We start from the raw sequence: 20,621 nt of genomic DNA, 5'->3' as shown, positions 1-20,621 counted from the left end.
AAACCCAACACACTTGGAAAAGGATAAAAGTTCAAATGAGGAATGTATTTTACGCACCGAATTCATGGACTACAACTGAGCCGTACGGATATAGTTTCTCAACACCTGTAGTACACGGTCCAAGTTAAGAAACCTTAAACATGAATATGCCGATAGAAACTGCTGAATATGTCATCTAAAGCGTATACCTTTAAGTTTATGAACTGTCTCTACTGTGTGGAACTGAGGGCCGTACCGGGTCTGGAAGAATATCTGAGTGGCAACAGGGCCATTGAGCAATTGGCTGCCGCATTCTCGTTTGGGCCCCGGCTGATCCTTCTGCACGCGCATCGAGCGAGCCCCCTGTGCACTACCAAGGCTATTGAGGCCGCCTCTTGAAGCGCACTAGACTCAATTAGGCGGTAATACGTTATGCAAGCAGGTCGGCTGCTTGGGTAGCTCCGCAGCATCCATCTCTCTACTATTGCCCGTGGAGCGACGTCACCCTGTCTGGACGGGACCGGAAGGTTAAAAACACACAGGGCAACAGTCGGATCCCGTTTTCCTTGCTGCAGTTATATCGCAAATGATCTCGTACCAACTACCCCGTGTCGTTCCTCACATCCTGTTTCCCTCCCAAATGAGGGGGTTCCTGGTTCAACATTTAAAGGGACTGTGCGAACCGTCGCGGTCGATTCTGAAACTGTACAGTATCGTTTTACTCCGGGTTCATCGCCGACAAGAACGCCGAAAATTCGGTGCGAGTTAATGGAGTTGTTCCCGTGCAGCTTGACGTAACGCATGGCAAGAGCAGACGACGAGCATTGAGGGTATACCGGAATTCCCTCTCTAGAAATCGGAGAAAACGTCACTCGGACAAGGTCAACCAGTGAATGCTCTTTTCGCGCGGACAAGTCCAGCCAGCTAGTGCTTGAAGGGATCTTGGTGACCGACCGGCGGTCGGGAGGAACGGACGGCGTTTACTGGTCGAGGAGGGCCTGTAAACGGCTTAAGAAATGTTGTTTCTGGTTAGCGTCCTGCATGTTCGTACAGCCAGCAGCGTAGCATGCTGTTCCACGCGACACGGTTGCGAAGGAAATCACACCGGTAGGCGAAAGTCTGCGTGTTTACCGAGGACTTTCCACGCGAAGCAGACGACTGCGGAGACTACCACCTGCGCTGTGCTCCCATTCGTGGGCGGTGCTGACGTCATTATGCGGTAACTACCTCTGCGGAATTCGTTGCTGTAGAGGGAGTGCGGATCTTTAAAACTCGTTTATTTAATATGTAAGCTGCTTTCGAAAGAGAAACCTTGCCAAGTATACTGGGTGAAGTGGTGACGAACATTATCTCATCGATCTCATACCCATGTTACAGGACGCGACAGTCAATTTAAAGGTTGAGGCGCCCTTGCTTTTTTTTCTCTGTACAAAATCCCCTTGTTGCTGCCTTCTGAGCGAACAGACGCTTGGTCACGTGGTTCCTCTAATATTAACCTTCTCCACTGCTCAGATGTAGCGTAACATACGTGCGGCACAGGGGTTTTCAATACTGGAACAACGCAAGTGCCGAAGCGCACCTCGTATGGGCGTATACAGGTATACGTGGCCTGTCCTCAAATCTCCACTTCTAGCAGTAACAGCGCCACATGCGACGGCCGCAAGCCAGACACTTTACGTCAGAGAAACACTATTCCATGTATAAGCACTGTGCAGACAGACCCGTTGCGTCCGATATAGCGAAAAGGTTTTGCCTTTGCGTTTCCAAGAAACACTATTCTAGAACTCCCTATTGGTTACGCTAGGCACGGAAACTTGACGGCGACGTTACAAACTGTATAGTAAAACTCGCTACCTCACTTGCACTCAACACTAATGAAGATTGTAAGTGCGCGTGGAACCGTTTCTCTGTTCTACGTCCTTGCAGTTTTCTGCGCTTACAGTGACTATGAATCAATACCAACTAGCCAAACTTATTGTCTTGACCCGTCCTCAAGAGGCCTTCATTCCTTTTTCAGACATTCCGTTACCCAGTTCTCCCATGGCGCAGTTTTTGGGGCAAGGCGACAACGATCGCCGCTTCGTTTCCCTCACTCCACAGAATCCTTCGTGGTTCCAGGAGATGGAACGAGACAACAGCGTGATGACTGAATTTGGGTCCTCCGTCACTAAGTTCCTGCTGAAGCACGCCCTTCGCGGTTTGGCGTTTCTGAGGCTACACATCTACGGCGAGGATGCTTCAGACATGTGGCGTTTCTTACAGAGAGCGCACTGCGACCTATCCCTTAGCGGTCGGAAGATCATGCTTGGCATCCACCTTAAAGACGACGCGTCACCCACACTCCTGGCTGATCTCAAGAGCTTGAGCAGGTAAACGTCCCTTGTAGCATTGTTAGATCCAGTAGCTGTGAGTGTCTCAAAATATAGTGCTAACTAAACTGGCACGACTAAGAAAGTCAGGGCGCTTGCGCAGGTAGTACATCTTTCATTAGTGCTTTGAATCCTGAAAAGTGAAAATTCGAGACGTTGTCAACAAAGATCTTACATTGTTTCGTAAGTAACGTAAATTGCAGAGACTAAGAGAGGATAATTAACAGGCAACATACAGCGTTTTGGGCCTGATAAACGGGCTAGCGATGATCTGACGGCGATAGACGAAAAGTCATTCAGTGGCCGTGGTGGGGATCGAACCCACACAACTGCTGGTCGGATTGCCAGTCAGATGTAACTGCAAACGGGAAAGATCCCTCAACCATAATCCGAAAGAAAGCGCCTTTGTACACCTTACAACAGCTCGTACAGACATGTTTTTCTTACACTATGTCCAGGACGGTGGATATCTTCATTGTGGAAACTCACCTGGAACCCTTCCCCACCGCTGCCAACTGCGTGACTCGGTATCCGACCAGCGTGTTTGGCACCTTCGCCGACGCTGGTACTATCCCCATCCAGTTGGCCACAAAGTGGTTCAGCGCCTTGCCCAAGACACAACCCTTGCTCTGTTACTCCGTTTCCATGGCAGCCTTTCAATTTGACAATTCGTGGGCCCCCGTCGGGGGCCCCTGTCAAGGGGTCAAACTGGTCGACATCAGTGAGGTACGTCGTCGCTTCAATGGCACCCCACGGGACTTTCCGGGAGTGCCTCGCCCTCCGAGCAGGACGGGACACAGCACTACTGCTTCTAATAAGTAATATTCAAATCTGTTGAGTCGTCTGTACTCTGCACTAATGCCGTTTTGTCACGTGCAGGCACTGTATACCCAAATGCATCCGGCATCCCGGTTTTTCCGAGTAACAGACAGAAAGTTATGCTGATAAACATTTCGATACGTGATGTGTGACATTTAGGTAGTGAAGATGCAGTGAATGAAACCATCCCGTTACCGTCGTACGGGTAGCATCCCAATGAAGACTACTGAGGGATGCTGGGATGTTTTCTGTGGTGGATATAGTTCTCTTCCCAAATCCCAAAGCAAGAGGATTAGCACACCACTCCCTCTCCTTGCCACCACCATATCTCCCCTCCTTCCTTCGTCCCCCGTCTTCTCCCTCCCCTGGGTGCACCGAGCCATCTCTACAGAGCAGGATAACTGCACTTTCTCCCTACATCGCCCCCTCCCCAATACTGAACGACTGGAGCAAACGCCTCAGGTCGGGAGACGTCTGTACTTCGAACAGAGGCGGGTCTTTGCCTGGGAGCAGTACAACGGTGAACAGTTTCTGTTGGAAATTCGTAATCGTTCAGCTTCTGCCGACCTGCTTCAGTCTACGTTCACCATTGAGTTATCATTCTATTAAAGTGTCGTAAGCATTCCTTGTGAACCAAGGGCGTAGACTCAGGCAATGGTTTTTCACCAGACAATATAACCTTACCTTACCTTATAAGTTACTCCCAGGATAAAAATAAGAAAATAAAATGAGCGATGTTTCGTTGTGAGCTCTGTGACACAGTTGGACCTCATTTCAGACTTGCAAGAAAGGGCACCCACCTGCACGAACCAGTCACTTGGCTGTCTCCAGTTTCCAGACTACGAGAAGCACATTAACCACATATGACTCCAAGGCCGACCTAGTTATCAAGGTAACTACTGTTATCTTACCTGCAATCTGCCGCGTCGTGGACAGGATAACATAACCAGAGCCAGCCATATGGGGAGCAGAGGGGTACACATGGGCGGATCTAGACTGGAGGGGGTTGCGTCACGATGACCTGGCGCAACCGTGTATTTACCATGCTGGCCAAGGCTGGACCCCCTATCAGAAAAATCCTCGATCCGCCCTTGGGAGTACCATCTGGATGGTGGCTATACAGGGTGTTTCACGAAAATCCCTCGGCTGAATAATTCGTGAGCAGGAGGCGATATCGACGTCGACCATGAACCGAGTAGTGAGCGGCTCATTTGCATACGCTCACTAATTAGATAAACATCTTTAGATAAACATCTTTAGATAAACATCTTTAGATAAACATCTTTAGATAAACATCTTTAGATTAGATAAACTTTTAACTTTTACTTCACACGCTTTACCTCGCACCTCGCACGCAGAACCTCTGTTTTACGCATCGGGACGTAGAGCGAAAAATATTGCAAGAAAAAAAAAGGGCATCGACACTTCCGCAGTAATTCCGGGTAATTAATCGGTTTCGGTTTCCATATTTCTTGCGCGGAGCAGTGCACCAATGCGCTCTTTGGACCAGCTATCCAGCTATCAATTTCGTGTCCATCCGCCTGGTTGACACACGTGGTTGACGGAAGATAAGGAACAGCCTCAATACCGCAGGAGACTCATTGGTGTTCCTTCTCCTTCTCTACACGCTTAAAAACGAACTTCACCACATAGCACTATCCTACCCAAGCATCATCCCGGATGACAACGTTCTCTCCCTGCCGTGGGCCTTTTCTTTTTTTGTACTAATGATGCCGTACATAAGTGCAAAAAGAAAGGCTCCGCCTCCCGTCTTCAATTAATCGGGCGAGAACGTTGTCATTCGGGATGATGGTTGGCTAGGAGAGTGCTATGTGGTGTAGTTAATTTTTAAGAGTGTACCCACTAGTTCACAGCGCTCGCGGCGCGTTCGTCATCATCCATGATAAGAGCACGCTATCTCACCTACAGAACGACAGAACCGGCAGCGCTGTTTACCAGTCGTTTTGAGAAGGAACACCAAGGCGTCTCTTGCGGCTGTTCCTTGTCTTCCGTCGCCCCCTTGAGTGATCCAGGCGGATGAACACGAAATTGATAATCCAGGTAGCTGGTCCCAAGAGCGCAATGGTGCACTGCTCCGTGCAAGAAATATGTAAATCGAAACCAATTAATCGGAAAAATCACCAAGTGTCGATGCGTTTTTTTTCTTGCAATATTTTTCGCTGAAGGTCCAGATGAGTAAAACAGAGGTTCCGTAAGCGTGCGAAGTAAAAGTTAAGGTGCTTACCTGTTTAGTGAGCGTATGCAAATGAGCCGCTCACTACTCAGTTCGTGGTCGACGTCCCAAGGATCTTTACCAAAAAGAAATTCCTTCGATAGCGCCACCTGTTCACGAATTATTCAGCCGGGGAATTTTCGTGAAACACCCTGTATATATACGTAGTTGTGATTGTTTTATCTAGTGGAGTTCCTATCGTGTCGACAAATACTGTGTTTCACGCAGGTCGACTTTGCAAACACACCATGTGTGGCTGCCTACGATGTGGACTACGACGATCCCGAGGGTGTTTGCGATGTCCCCGTGACGCGCACGAAGATGCTCAATGAGTCACTCTGTGAGTGCCACGTACCTGTGTGATGCTCAGCTGGTATATTCACGTGCTGAGGGGAGAACAAATTAGGGATGGGACGAATCCAGAATTTTCCGAATCTGAATCCAGGGAAGGTTCTGCGAATCCACGAACCTTACGAATCTCAAATCTTTCGCATTCGCCCCGCACTTTTGGGCCCTAGGATTCAGATTCTCGAATCTCGAACCCCTGCCTAGGATTGGAGAATTCGTGAATTCAGTTGGCCTATCCATAGTACGAATACTTGGAAGGAAAATTAAGTAACCCGAGTAGAGCAATAAGCACTTCAAAAAGTGTGTTTGATACATTACAGTAAGGTTAAGACTATGGTACTGAAACTGATCACTACTTGTTTTGCTTATGTTTTTTTGTTATATTACGTTATGTTATGTTTGCTTTGCGGTTATGTCGGTAAATTATTGGTCAAGTTATGTTGTTGTTCTTCACAATGCTGTGAAAAGACGCGAAAGGCCACGGAAACAAGGGTACCTTGTTGTGAAGGTGCGCATAGTCTAAAGACAGACGAACGAAATCAGAGTAGAAAAGAGTAAAAAAAGTTGTATGGTAGAAGTATCTTTCGTAAATATTGAGTATGGCACAGACGAAAATACAGTATACTGAGTGCGGAACTCAAGTATCGTACAAGGCTGGCACTAAGCGATCGCGAGTGACTCTCGAAAAATCGTAACTGTCCTCCGGTTCAGACTCCGTATCGCTATCAGACAATCAGAGCGCAGTACGCTGAGTCGGAGGCGAATGCGGCTTGCAGGCCCCTTTCCGAATCTCTCTCGTGAAATCAATATGGAAACTCGACATGGCCACAGCACTGTTTCGGGAACATCACGACTAACATTGAAGCGCTTAACGGTGGGCGATGAGTTATTCCTCATTTGCAAGGTACTTTATACACGGTAGGAGGAGATCAAGGGGCAACCGAGCAGCTAGTCAAAAGAGCCCCCATTCAATTCCTCCTATCCCTCACAGGTGTCGCCACTTTAGCGTAGTCTGAATCGTACAATGGAGAGGCCTCCATCTCACCAAAGGATCGCGCTGAACTCCCCAAAGTGTCTGGAAAAAAATGCACGTGCTTTTTATTTGTGAGCTGTTTGGTCCTAGTGGTCTCGGGCATCTTGCAAGCTTTCGATTTTCCCTGTTTTTCTTTTTTGATACACCGTGCACATTATGCGTTGCGGGACATTTTTGTGCTTTAAAATGCCGTGATCACAGTTCGTTGTGGGAAATACGAGCAAGAAACAAATAATGAAAAATCATTACCTTACGCCGCGAGACAATTGAGTATGAATATGAGCGACGCCGCAGGAATGTTTTGGTCTGTATCTTGGCACAAACTTGGTACAATAATGGCTGCCAGAGCTCGGCAAGCCATTGGTCAGGGTACAGATCCGTATCAAGAAACAACCTGTTGACCGGTGATGTACCGACCAAGGCCAGATAGGCCAGCCTAACTATTGCCAAGCTTGGCCCTGTTTGTTGCATGGGATAGGTTTTCGGAACTACCTTCTCATCTACATGTACTCACTAATAATAAAAGCTACACACAGCGTGAACTGTGGGAACGGTTGGAAATATGAAGTTCTATAGCATGGCCTTAATGGCAGCATGTCTCTGCATGAACTGCTCTGTGCGCATGGTCTCCTGTTCAGGGGCATAGCATGCAATGAAGACGTCAAACTCTGGTCGCAGCAGAATAAGGTTCAACTAATGGCGTACCATGGCAACCGTAGAGGGTGTCGTTGCTGTACTACTCTTGAAATGCTGAATCTGAAGATATGACGCCTTCCGTAATAATAACCGGGGTTGTGTTTTCAGATGAACTGGCCAAATCCTACGAGCTGACCCGAGAGGAATGTAAGTAACCATAAAAAGAGAAAAAGAGTGCAGTTGTTCTAACCACATCTTTAACTGCAGATGCTCCACACCGGGCAATGAGGCCCCTGAGCACTGAACGTAAGCGACAAGCCTTAAGGGCAGCAGAGACGGCGTAGTTGGTATAACGATCGATATTGAACAAAGCAGCCAAAATGCCATAGGGCATAGTTAACGGTAGAAGGGCAAAGGCGCAGGAGACATGGTGAAGGGTAAGGAACGCGAGATAGGGAAGGAGGACAATCACGACACGTTCTCTAACACAGCAAACCCTTTAATGACACAAAACGGAAGCCTTCAAAAGTTTCCCGGGGAAGGAGGGGGGGGGGGAGACAGAACATTATCACGAATCACACTGAAGGAAATGTGTTGAACATAGTGGTGCCCTCAAAAACCGGTGAACAGTTATGACAGAGCTTTAGGTGGTGCGCCGGCACCGGCAGTTCATTCGGCGCACTGTGAAAAGAACGCAAAAGTACAAAGAGAGTAGCTTGCATTTTGTGAAAAGAATGCAGAGATGCTGCTCTTTGCGCTGAGTGCTAAAGGAGCAAGTGGAAAGAATGCACCTTCCCTGCGTTTTGGGTTTAATTCACATGGCGTCACCCCTAGAAGCCCCGCTGCCGCTAGCAGGGGGGACGGAGACACAACACAACAGCGGGTTTTGGCAGGTTTTGGCTGTGCAGGCCTGCACCCACATCGCATTCACCACCGTACATTTGACGTTTCAAAGTTAGCGTACTGTGTGAATATTACTCAAAGTAATTTGCATGTTTGAACCTCTGTTAGACCTCTAAGTAACGCAAAGCAGCGAACGACAACTGGAACCAAACTTCGCGGGACTTACTTGTTTTCGGAGTTACTGCCCTCGGGAGGAGAGACGTCAGTGAATAAACTCAATACAGGATGAAGGATGAAAGTCACTGAAAAGGTTAGCCAGCTGTAGGGATCGAACCCACATCTTCTGGATTGCCGGTCCAGGGCTCTACCAATTGAGCTAAGCTAATCTAATAATAATTGAGCTAAGCTAAGCAATCCAGAAGATGTGGGTTCGATCCCTACAGCTCTACCAATACAGCTCTACCAATTGAGCTAAGCTAATCTAATAATAATTGAGCTAAGCTAAGCAATCCAGAATATGTGGGTTCGATCCCTACAGCTGGCTAACCTTTTCAGTGACTTTCATCCTTCATCGTTGATTTCTTAGGCAATTTGAGGCTTTGTTTGTATCTGTCCCTTCTATGTTGTTCCAGCCTCAGAACATCAGTTTATCTCTTGTTCAATACTGGATGTTTTTTTTTATCCTTTCTTTCTTTCTTATACTTTCTTTTGCACTGATGGACATTTTTGCGGGCGGGTTACGCTTCCAGGCGGGCATCCGATGTGGAAAAGAGCATGTAACTATACAGAGTGTTTGTTTTTACGTGCAACAAATTGTCATAAAAAGAGGAGTTGCCTTAGGACGCTTTTACCTTTGTCATTGGATTACCCGACGGGGCTGCTACTAGAAAACCGTATTCTTTTTTAATTTGGGGGCTAATTAAGGGAGATACTTTAATCAACTTTCTAATTGTTCAGTTTAGGGAGCACATTGCAATTGCCATATATTTCCAGCTTCCATGGCATAGTTAGGGTGGCGGCTTTTCACGCCGAGATTGGGAGGTGACGCGGGTTCGAATCCCCGCACCGTCTGCGCTGTCTGGGGTCTTTCCTGGGTTTTCCGGTAGGCTTTCCAGACAAATGTCGGCGCAGTTCCCCATGAAGTCGGCCCAGGACGCATACTAATCCCCTGTCCCCCAACCTTCCTTCTGTCCTCCCTCCGTGTGTCCACATCTGTAGGCCGCTCATAGCCACAGTTGCTTCGCGGCGCTAACACGAAATAGAAAAAAAAATGCGATATTGAAGTCTGATGTCCACATGATGCGCTTGAACCGCTGATGAAGCACAAAAGTAATCAGAGCGCGCGATACGGCCCAAACAATTCTAGCTCTGCCGTCTGCTGTAAACCGCACGTGGTCGGCAAAAGAGCGTGACGTTGATATCTCCGCCCTCGCTTAACGCCACAGAAAAACGTCATACGCGATGTAGGCAAACCCTTATTGCGATATATTTCACGATCTTTGTTTTGTATTCCTTTTTGCTTTCCTTCCTTCCTATTTGCTTTCCTTCCTTCCGTATCACTCCCTTCATTCTGCTGGGTAGGTTCTTGCCCTTCAATGGTACGATAAGCGCTGATATGTAGTGGTGATGCACAGAGCTCCTTGCAAGCAAAAAATACCGTGAAAAGGGTTCGTAAGACGCCTTTCTGTGCCGTTACGTCACTGTCGCTCTTTGCCGATCACTTGCTGTTCACAGCAGACGGCGGGGGTAAAATACTTTGGTCTGTAGCGCGCTCTGATTACTTTCGTGCTTCATCAGTGGTTCGAGCGCATCATGTGGAGGTCAGGCTTTAATATTGCAATTGCAATGTGCTCCCTAAAGTCGAAAGTCGATTAAAATAGATCCGTTAATTAGTCCCTTCATTGAGAAAAACATACGGTTTCCTTTTAGCAGCCCCGTCGAGTAATCCAATGACAAAAGTAAAAGCGTCCTAAGGCAACTCCCCTTTTTATGGTAGGTTGTTGTAGATAAAAAGAAACACTGTATTGGATGACAACCAGCCTAAAATTCAATAGTCAACCTTGTAATTAGATGTTTTCGCGAAAATGTGGAACAGGGAAATCGGAGGCATTCATTACTTGAATCCACCCCTTTCTTAAGAATCGAGAACGCACACCGAGGTATAGGTAATCAAACTTTGATATGCAAATGAGGCGAAACTAGAACTACACAATTCTCGAGCCCAGAAACGACATCGCTTCGGCTTACCTGGCCAACAGATCAGCGTTCATTCTAATCAACTCCATCGCTACAAAACATGTGACCCTCCGACGCGAACGCCCCTTCCCCCTTTTGTGCGCTCGTCAGTTTCAACACGTTTGGATCGGCAAAAGTTGCCGATTTCTATATCACAGTATGTGCTCGTTTCAGGGCATTTAAAAGGGAGGATGAATTCAAGTAATGACAGGCTCCAATTCAGCTATGTCGGATGTCCCCGAAAATATCTAATTATTATGTTGCTTACACGCTTTACTTTGCACGCTTGCATACACGCTCTTTTGCACGTCTAGATTCATAACCCACTTGTGAACGCAGCATCTAGGTAGCTCGCGTAGCTTTATTATAGAAATTCCGTAAAGCACAAAAAAATACCATGTAGATTCAAATGCATGTGCTGTACTTGATTCGCAGATACTATGATATGTGTCTTCTCCGAAGAAACCAGGAATATCGACCTGGTGTCGTTCAGTGTGTGCGACTACATCGCTATCCAACAGTTCGAGCTTGATTCTTCGCTCAGGGTGAACGTCAACGGTACGGAACGTCATTGAAATACTTACTGTAGGCATTTTATACGGTAGAGTCTTTTGAACAGATGTGTCGTGGATCTGCTCTGGCCTCGCAAAATCCTAAAGCACGTTCACGGGATAGTTCACTGTGCGAGTGACAGTGCCACGCAAAGAGATAAGGAAAAAAAAAAAGCCGCCCGGTCAACAGAGCTCACACGGGAAGGACTGGACTACATTTTTAAACACTGTAAAATCTACGTAACCTAGTGTGTATTTTGTTTCACTCGCATTCCCTACAACTCCCGTAAAGAAGCTGCTTCGTGAAACATGAGCCTTGTGTGACAGTGATGGCCACTAACTTCTACAGTAGTTTAACTATATCTACTAACTACTTCGCGATGGAGTAGTTTAACTAGTAGTTCAACTACTTTTCAGGGGAGGTGGTTAAAACTAACTACTTACGTTGTCCATCAACACCAATCCCATTCTATAGTGTCCTTTGACACCTAAATATGAATCACAAGCAGTGATAAAAGTGAAGATTTAGTATACATGCACGGCACAATTGCTCTGCACCTCCGTTCTCATCAAACATGTAGCTCAAGGTAAAAGTCGGAAGCACAATCGTGCCGTAAAGCTTGCGGCAAAATCGGAAGTAGTTGGCGCCTGCAGTAACCTAACTACTGTAGTTAACTATTCGAAATAGTAGTTTAACTAGTAGTTGCACACTACATTTCTGCAAGTAGTTGATAACAACTTTTTAACTACAATCAGGTAGTTTAACTACAATCAGGTAGTTTAACTACAGGTAGTTAACTACTGGCCATCACTGTTGTGTGACCGTATGACGAGCATCCGCGTGTCGTCTTCGTTTATTGCCTTTCCGTTTTGTACACGTACCGACAAGCCCACACGGTCACCGTCGCGTAGTTTACTATCGGCACTATAAGTCATTGCGGTCCACACGGTTTGAAATTCCCGCGTGGAGAGGAGTATGCACGACGTCAGTGTGACATCATTGTGACGACACGAGAGCGTTCCTTTGGCGCCGGGCTTCCCGCTGTAGAGAACACGTGAGGAAGAGACTGGCAAGATGGCGTATATGCAGGCCAGCTAGTGGATGAACTCCATAATGTAAAGGCCTGAGTCTGGCGCACAGAGGGACGACACCAACACACGACTCAAACCAGCAGAGCTTTGCTGGTTGGGGTCATGTGCGTTCGTGTCATCCCTCTGTGTTCCCAGACCCAGGCCTTTATGGACCTGAGGAAGAGGTGCGGGAGAGGACGCCGCCGCCAGGAAAACGACGCGCTGTTTGTGCACATAGCCACGATCAGAGCCGTAGCGATGGGGGAGGGAGAGGCGACAGGGGCAGCCGCCCAGGGCGTCCTCGCCAGAGAGGGCGTCGAACGGCAGGCTCTGACAGGTTGGTTGGACAGTATATAGCGGGAAATGAGAATAATTTGAATTTACTATCGCGGCAGAGAGAGAAAAAAAAAATAATTTTCTTTGTTTACAGGCTTCTGACGGCAGTGAGAGTGGGGAGGGGGAGAGTGCTTCACGTTTGCCCTGCCCTGTGCAAAAAATCACCTCGCTACGTCTCTGGTCACGATGGGCAGTTTGAGGTCAAATTCTCCTGCCAGACACATTTATTTTTTACGTGACTAGGGGTTACATTCGCGGTCCTCCCAAGCGTCCTTTAGAGATGCCAGGGCAAGCAGTTCACTGTCCATGTTATGTACAGGGTCTGCATGAAGCGGGTTCCACGTAGGACGTTTTTCTCGACGAAAAAACGCTGAGCTCATCCGCAAACGCCGATTTCTCCGTCGACACCGGCGACGCTTGGCCTTCTGAGCCACTAGCGGCGTTCTCTGTCACGGGCAAGAAGATGAGTGAGAGTCTCACGTTTAGACTATGAAACATAACCGTGTATGCGTATAATTTGGTAACACAAAACCCACGAACACGAAAAAGAATGCGAGAGCAGTCCTCCCATTTTGTGTGACCGTAGGGCGTAAGGATAGAGGGAAACAACAGTTGCAAGTGTCAATAGTCAGTGACAACTGGGACCGTCCACTCATCCGTGGAAGGCTCCTGCGATTGCGCGACGCCTCCGCTTCGCGATGTAGTCTCTCTCACTCCCCCCCTCCCCCCCCCCCCTTACCCACTTGGCCGCCTCGCACTACATTCGCGCGCGCGGAGTGGTTCTTATGTGGGGGCGGGGTCAAGTGTATGTTCCCACTGACTATAGGTGTTTTGTAACCGGGACAAGAAGAACGTTCTTCGGTCCTCAAGTGTGCTGCTCACTTCGTTCGTATACGCGAACATGGTCATATCTGCTACTTTCATTCTCTGTCCACGCCGGGGCAAGCACACTGCTGTGCCTGGACCGCTTCCTGCACGCACCGCGTGGTGAAGGCCTACGCGTCACTTCCGCCGTTGGCCCAAGTACCTGCCTGCTCCAGACGTCGGCAAAACAGGTCGCGCGGCTATTGTTTTCAGAGCAAAGCGGAAAACCGTCGAGCCCTAGATATCTTTTTCCCTCGAGAACATGTCGTATGCGGGTAGGGACACACAGAGAAATGGATAAGCTTGCATCTGGCGTGTCATAATGGATATGTCGCGATTGGGAGGCCAGATTTCAGGACACATGGCCTGTTGTACAACGCACGTAGATAATTGTTGGCGGACAACTGACCCTACCTGTTAGCAACATAAAAGTCGTGATTCGCTTTCCAGCGTATGTCTTGGAACAAGTTCGACGTTACAGCAACGATATCACGACGATTTTCGTAATGATGGTGACTGCTGAGGGACTTGTGAGCAGGTATAAGTCCGGGCAACGCATCGACGACCTTCTCAAGGAACTGGTTGTGTACATGACTGATGCCGGGTTCTGGGGTATTGCCTTCTCCTACAACAAGACCTTGCCCACAGATCTTGCGACGCAGACCGGGGTTCTGGCGGTGAGCAGCCCTGCGCGCTAAATAGGAAAATTATGAATAGCTGCGTTTAGATGAAGGCGACAGAAGTTGACCACCGTAAACCAGTTGTAAACCGGTGTATATCGACCCCTTTGCTGGTGGTGATGTGGAAAATGAAATAATGAACCCCTTCACAATCAGGATCGAAGCTTCGAAGTCCTATGGTGTCCAAAAAAGGTCAAAAGAGCTTGGAGGGCAGTTGGTGGGAATGAAATAATGGGTCGCTTTACAATAAGGATCGAAGTCCTATGGTGTGTAAAAAGGACAAAATAGCTTGGAGGGCAGAGCGTTAATGGACTGCATTTGGCCATGGACCAAGCAAATTTGATATATAGAGGGGGTGAGGGTTCAGCTGATTAAGAGACAGACTCAGGAAGGCGACAGCATCTTGTATAAGAGCGATCCAATGAGACCGTTCTACGTGCACATGGGGAAAGGGGAATGCTGAGAGGCTGCGCGAAAGGCTGACCTACTTGCATAGCGTATAGCTGGTATATAGAAGGCAGCAGTACCTCCAAAGGAATACAATTGACGGCTGTAGAGTTATGGAAAGAACGTCGTGTCGAAACAACAGGAGACGAAGGGAGAATAATAATATCGTATCGTCGTAAGTATTTGAGAAGTAAATAATTTACGCGATGACAGAGTTGTAACTATCTAAATTTCAATGTTACAATTCAAAGATGAGTGTGGCGCTTCAGTCGAGGATGAGTCGACTGAATATTTTGGAGCTCCGTGGCGCCTTACATACCGACCTTAACGATTATAGTCTATTTGGGCCTTAAGTCTATGATGGAGACACAAGTCAATAAGCCGATCTATAGTCTGTATGTAAACTGGCCTACATCGACACAGTAAAAATAAGTCGCCTGTCTTGGGTAGTGCACACGACAAATGTCGACTCATGGTCGACTGAATGCCGCCATGTAAACTGCGTCGGTCGACTTATTCAGCCACTTCCTACACGTCACTGACGGATGACTCGTCTTACCGAGGCTCTAAACACACGCGTGACGGTCAGAGACGGAAGAGTAGCTGGAGGCGCAGAGTTCCACGCAGTAGTATGGCGGGCTAGTGTATCCACTGACCTATATTGTAAAAAGGTATTGCATTCATAGAATCGGTGAGTTTATCATAACAGTACTATGCCTACCGTAGCAATACGTTAAAAAAAATGCAACTGCTGGCTGTCTGATCATGAAAAGAAGGCGGCGTGCCGAAAGGCTCGAAAAGTATTTGAGAATAACACAATTCACGCGATGCATCTAAATTTCAAGGCCACAATTCGAAGATGAAGGTGACGCTCCCGTCGAGGATCAGTCGACTGAACTACTGCAATGTTACTGCAGGGTGACTGCGCCGTGCAGTGTTGCTGCAGTGTGTGTTTGCATAAATACTGCAGTGTTTTATGGCGCCATAGTCGACAGTCATGTAAACGATCAGTCGACATTTGCGTCCATGTAAACGCAGCTAATATGGCTGCAGAATGCAAGTAGCTATACTAGGGGGCCTATGTCTGAAGGCGCTCACCATTAATTTTCGGAAAGCACGGAAAACCAACTGGACTATTCTTTTGAAGTGAGTGACGTTGCTGATCTTTGATTCGACAACTTCCTTTATCGTGTTGTTTCCGTACGGTGTTTGCTATATGCACTAAAAGTCGCTGCTGCCTACTGTGCAATGCTACATAAACAATACCATAATAATAGATCGGAAAGTGCGTCAAAAGGCATCAGCTGAGCATAGCCACCCTTCCACAGCTCCATGCCCAAGAATTAGGGACAAAACGTAAAGCAGGCTTCACCTAAAATGGCTTCCATAGAGCCTGTGTATTCTGGAACGAAAAGCGCGTGCTACATATTCTGCTGGCAGCGCTTTGCATTCGTTCTCTAATGGCATCTTGCCTCTGCCAGGACAAAACTTTTGAGCAATTTTTTGGGCATGAATAGTGGCATCTTCAAGGTTCCATTCGGGTTCCAAATTTTGAACCTGTAAAGGAGCCTTCAACCGCCGCACGAACGCGTAGCGGCGAAGCCGACGTTCAAGGCCACGCGCAACCACAGGTTTGGGAAATGGCTCGCCGCTGAAGAGACTACAACAGATAAAGAAGACAAGCAAGAAATAACAATACGAAGAGCAAATACTTGTGTGTTACTTCACGTGGTAAGGGTATAGGATATAAAAAACTAAAAACTTGACAGCTGTTAGGAGAACTAACATCGTTGAGGTTGTTATAAAGAGCAAACGTGTGTACATTACGGCTGTTACGAAGTCTGTTGGTATCTGCTAAACTGTGAGCAATCAAATAAAACATAAAATAAAGGTGTGGTCGGAGTGAACGGCACAACAAAAACAACAATAAATGATGACGATGAGATGGGGTGTTTCACCGCGGAGGTGCGCACCCTACCCCACTGCACGTGGAACATTATGTGAAGATGATGAAGGAAGGATGAAAACACAAGAAAGAACTAAAATGACCGGCAGAAAATAGACCTACGACAGTTTAAGACGAAACATGTGCTACTTTGCATAGAAAAATGTGATATCTGAGGTTCTACGATGTGCTAGGGTTGTCAAACCAAGTTTATCGAGGATAGGTTCATAATTATAGACACCAATGCGTCGGCCATAGAGAATGTACAATGACTCCAAGGGATTCGATGCTGTCATTCGGCCAATCTCTTATCTTTGAAAATTAGTAAAGCTAATTATGTATACCATTTTAGTTAGCCATCGAACACTGATGCGACCGGCTAGGAAAGATATCCGAGAGGTCAGGTATGCTAGGCGCCCAAATGGCACGTCCGGGGCTCTCATAAATTTTTAATAACAACTGTGGCACCTAACAAAGGACAACCTGTATATCGTCATATGTTTTCATACTGACTCCCGGAATAATTCGAGGCCCGTTCGAAAAGACCGAATGTACAATCGTATTTATGAAATAGCGCACAAAAAAAAGCTAAAAAATTTGACATGGTTGCAAAATTTGAGACATACACAAATAAAAGATTTGACTAAAATTGGCGGGCTAAAGTGTGCCTAACGAACCAACATTCAGTTTGCTTGTAGAAACAAGGTATTCTGAGGCATGATAGATCTATAAGTTGAGTGAATGTTGGCGTGGATATGTCGCGGTGACGTAGATAGTGTCGTCTAGACGAAAAAAAACGCTGAAGGCTGGAAGGTTCGGCAGTGCAGAGAACCTAGGGATACGCATGTAAGATGAGGGAAGTAGGACAACCATGCACGCACGCGCATGACGCTGAACTATAAAACCGATCTATATATTCCGAAACTCCGAGTGGCTGAACACACCGTTTGTATAGACAGCGGTTTTGTTTCTTCTTTTTCGCTCTCTCCTTTTTCCTTTTTCTTTTGGGTGGGGGTGGGGGGGCTTATTAATACTTGAAGGCAATTTATGATACAGCTATAGGATGTCAGGCTTCCTCGCTAACGCAGGAGCCTCTCTAGCGAGGAAAGCGCAATAGTAAAAGGCGGTCACGTGGTCGGTTTGTATTATAACTACGGTTTGTGGTTTTCGGCATTTATTTTCAACCCGATTCGGGGGGTGTTTATCGGCATTTATATTGGGGACTATAAAGCGGATTTTTTCGGCATCTATATTCCGCTCAAAAAATAAATGCCCGAATACGGGCATCTATTTATTTCGCATGAAGGAGAGCCTATTTTGCGGGCGAAGTAATAACGAACCGAAAAGAAGTGAATTGAATCATGGTTTCATTAACAATGTCTTTTATTGCCTGTGCCAAACCAGCAAACAATGAGACTACCTCTTGTTGTAATAGATGCAAGCGTACATCATCATGCTCGCATCTGTCATGGCGGCTCGTTCCTTGCGATTAATAACACGCAGTTTAGAGAACGCGCGCTCAACATTAGCGCTAGAAACAGGAATAGCCAGTATGCTTAAGGCGCACTGCGGTAACAAAGGCCATGTGCTGGAACGGGTCGTCCAAAACTGAATAGGAGATATATCCACCTGAGGGGCAGGGCATGCAGCATATTCGAAAAACTCGCGCTTTATATCATCCATACGAGATTCGTCAACAGAGCTGAGGTCATCCTCCTATAAGCGCTTACGCAGAACGAAACAAACAGGGCACAGCCCGAAGATAATGCCACGCTCGAGAAATAGTCGACAAAGGGAGATTCCAAGGGGATTTCCCTTTGCGGTTCCAGGAATGGCAGCTGTCAGGATACGAGAAATTCGTATTTTTTCGGAATATTCCGAATCTGAAAAAAAATCATTCGGGAGGTGTTTTCCGGCATTTTTCGGAAAATGCCGAAAACCACGAACCCTAATTATAACACATTACTCTGCTCTCTTTTGACCACAATAATGCTCGTTGCCCTGTCAATGTCATCTGCATTTTTTAGATACTGTAGATATGTCGTTCACCTCGAAACTACAAAAAAAGTTAAGAAATCACGACTTTCTGTTGTTTTTGTTTGATTTGCGATTATCTGGCGACTTTCTGTTGTCGTCATCTCTCAAAATCTATCAAAATAAGCGCAATTTCAGACAACGAAAAAAAAAAGCAAATATCGTTCTGCGTTCCTGGCTTTTATTTTCCATACTTAATACAGCTAACGCCGTAGTGGCTCAAATCTATCCCTACTGCAGCCTAATGGCGCGTGCTTTTCGACAGCCGTACTCCTGGCTTTTCTTTTCGTCAGTGGAGAGGGTGCTAGCGGGTGTGCTGTCTTATCAGCGTAGTTCTTCTGAAGATTTACAATCTTGATCCAGCCGTACATGTTCGCGCTTTCAGCAGTCTGCTTGGGACTGTGTTGTTCGCTATCGCGTCTTTTTTCATTCGATCATCTTTGTTTCGGTAGGTGTGAACAAAAGCTTATTGACCGGTTGATAAGCAACTGCGTGCACCACGTAAAAGTCAGTTGTGTAGCATCGATTGCTAGTACGTATGAGTTGAATAAATAGGAATGAAGCACGATGAACATTTGATTTACACATAAGAGTTAGTGACATCTTCATGTTGGGAAAAAGTTCGCATGGCTGCATATGCGATCACAATGTCCTCCTTTTAACGTTGAAGCCAAAATAATCGGGGGCACTTCAAACCACGTTACTCAAGCTGTGACGCAACATTTGCCTCGGCTTGCCGTCGTCTGGATCTCTGGACGTCGTTCCCGATTTCCGTTCTTAGCTCACCTCGCGTCATAGAGTCCACATCTAACATGCGTGACACGCGCTGGTTGAGTTCGACACTTATACGTGGCCTCTTTCCTCTTGGATGCCACCCTCTTCCCAGCGCGTGACGTCACGTCCCTGATATCTCCTACCCCGTAGCGCAGATGAATTTTCTTCTATCCTTTAACATGTTTTAGCCCATCCAGTGCTGCGTCCCTTTTGTTTGTTCGCCGATCATGTAGGTTCTCTACGACACAATTTTTCTTTTTTAGTCCTTAGCTAGAAGGCCATCCTAGTCAGCGCTGCTGCATGTGACTCATCGCGGCGTGAGGCGAAAGACATGTATACAGGGTGTCCCAGAAAACGTGTCATTGAATTATAATAAAAAAACTACGCCACCTAGAATCATGCGGTCAACGACATTTGTTCTTATTAGGTTTTTGCCACCTTGTAAAGTTAATGTCATGTACGCCAAGTTTAATTATGCAAATATTTGCGAACTGAACTCAGAAATTTGCCAAGGGAAGGTCACTTTTTTACCCCACCAATATGAAGAGCGTGCCGAATTCACTCAAATTCATAATAATTGTCAGTGGTATTCACGAGCTATCCCATCGGAAAAAATAGCCGAATATCATGCTCTTCGGAGCACCGGACCATAACGCGCGATGTCTTTTTGAGCGCAATGGCTCGCAGTCCGACGAAAGGAGGTTCCGAAGCCAGCCCACAGAGTGATAGTAGAAAAAGTAACAGTTCCTAAAATTGGGAGAGGGAAAGCATTATCCCAGCGAAAGTCTGACGTGATAAGCCATGCCGGCGTTATCTCTTTCTGCGACGCCGGGGTGGGCTGGGTTTCCAACCTCCTTTCGTCGGACTGACAAAGATTGCGCTGAAAAATTCATCGTGCGCTATTCTGTGCGACCTCCGTAGAGCATGATGTTCGGCTATTTTTTCCGATAGGATAGCTCCTGAATATCCCTGTCAATTATCATTAATTTGAGTAAATTAGACACGCTCTTCACATTGGTGGGGTAAAAAAGTGACCTTTACTAGGCAAATTTCCGACTTAAGCTCGCAAAAATGTACATAATTAAACTTACATCACACGACATTCACATGAGAAAGTGGCAAAAACCCAGTAAGAACAAATGCCGTTGACCGCATGACTGTAGGTGGTGTAGTTTTTTTATTATAATTCAATGACACGTTTTCTGGAACACCCTATACGGGGTCACGCTCTAGTATCCGTACCCCTTGCATGTGTTTCCCAGATCTAGAAACATAGTGTCACGAAGCGAAATGGGCCGGCGAGTCGTCGAATAAACAGCAAACGGTTTATTAAACTACTTGGTAGGAAAAACACAAGAGTGATAGCTCTCTGAACACAACTGAGTCCAAAGCAAGAATGCTGCAGCCTGGAGCGCACAAGCATT

General features: G+C 46.7%; 1 protein-coding gene across 3 annotated transcripts in view; it reads left to right on the top strand.

Annotated features, from left to right (window-relative positions):
* LOC135388198 (uncharacterized) overlaps positions 1–20,621 on the top strand; it is a 113,859-nt gene that overhangs the window by 38,257 nt on the left and 54,981 nt on the right. For all 3 annotated transcript variants that reach the window (XM_064617589.1, XM_064617588.1, XM_064617590.1), the window contains exons 53-60: positions 1,997–2,348; positions 2,807–3,074; positions 3,946–4,059; positions 5,629–5,740; positions 7,586–7,624; positions 7,685–7,723; positions 10,931–11,053; positions 13,768–13,994. In XM_064617589.1, coding sequence (XP_064473659.1) covers positions 1,997–2,348; positions 2,807–3,074; positions 3,946–4,059; positions 5,629–5,740; positions 7,586–7,624; positions 7,685–7,723; positions 10,931–11,053; positions 13,768–13,994 — 1,274 coding nt within the window. The remainder of the gene's footprint in view (positions 1–1,996; positions 2,349–2,806; positions 3,075–3,945; positions 4,060–5,628; positions 5,741–7,585; positions 7,625–7,684; positions 7,724–10,930; positions 11,054–13,767; positions 13,995–20,621) is intronic.

This window comes from Ornithodoros turicata, chromosome 3 (assembly GCF_037126465.1).
Source record: "Ornithodoros turicata isolate Travis chromosome 3, ASM3712646v1, whole genome shotgun sequence".
Classification (NCBI taxonomy): domain Eukaryota; kingdom Metazoa; phylum Arthropoda; class Arachnida; order Ixodida; family Argasidae; genus Ornithodoros; species Ornithodoros turicata.
This window is presented reverse-complemented; position numbering and strand designations above follow the sequence as displayed.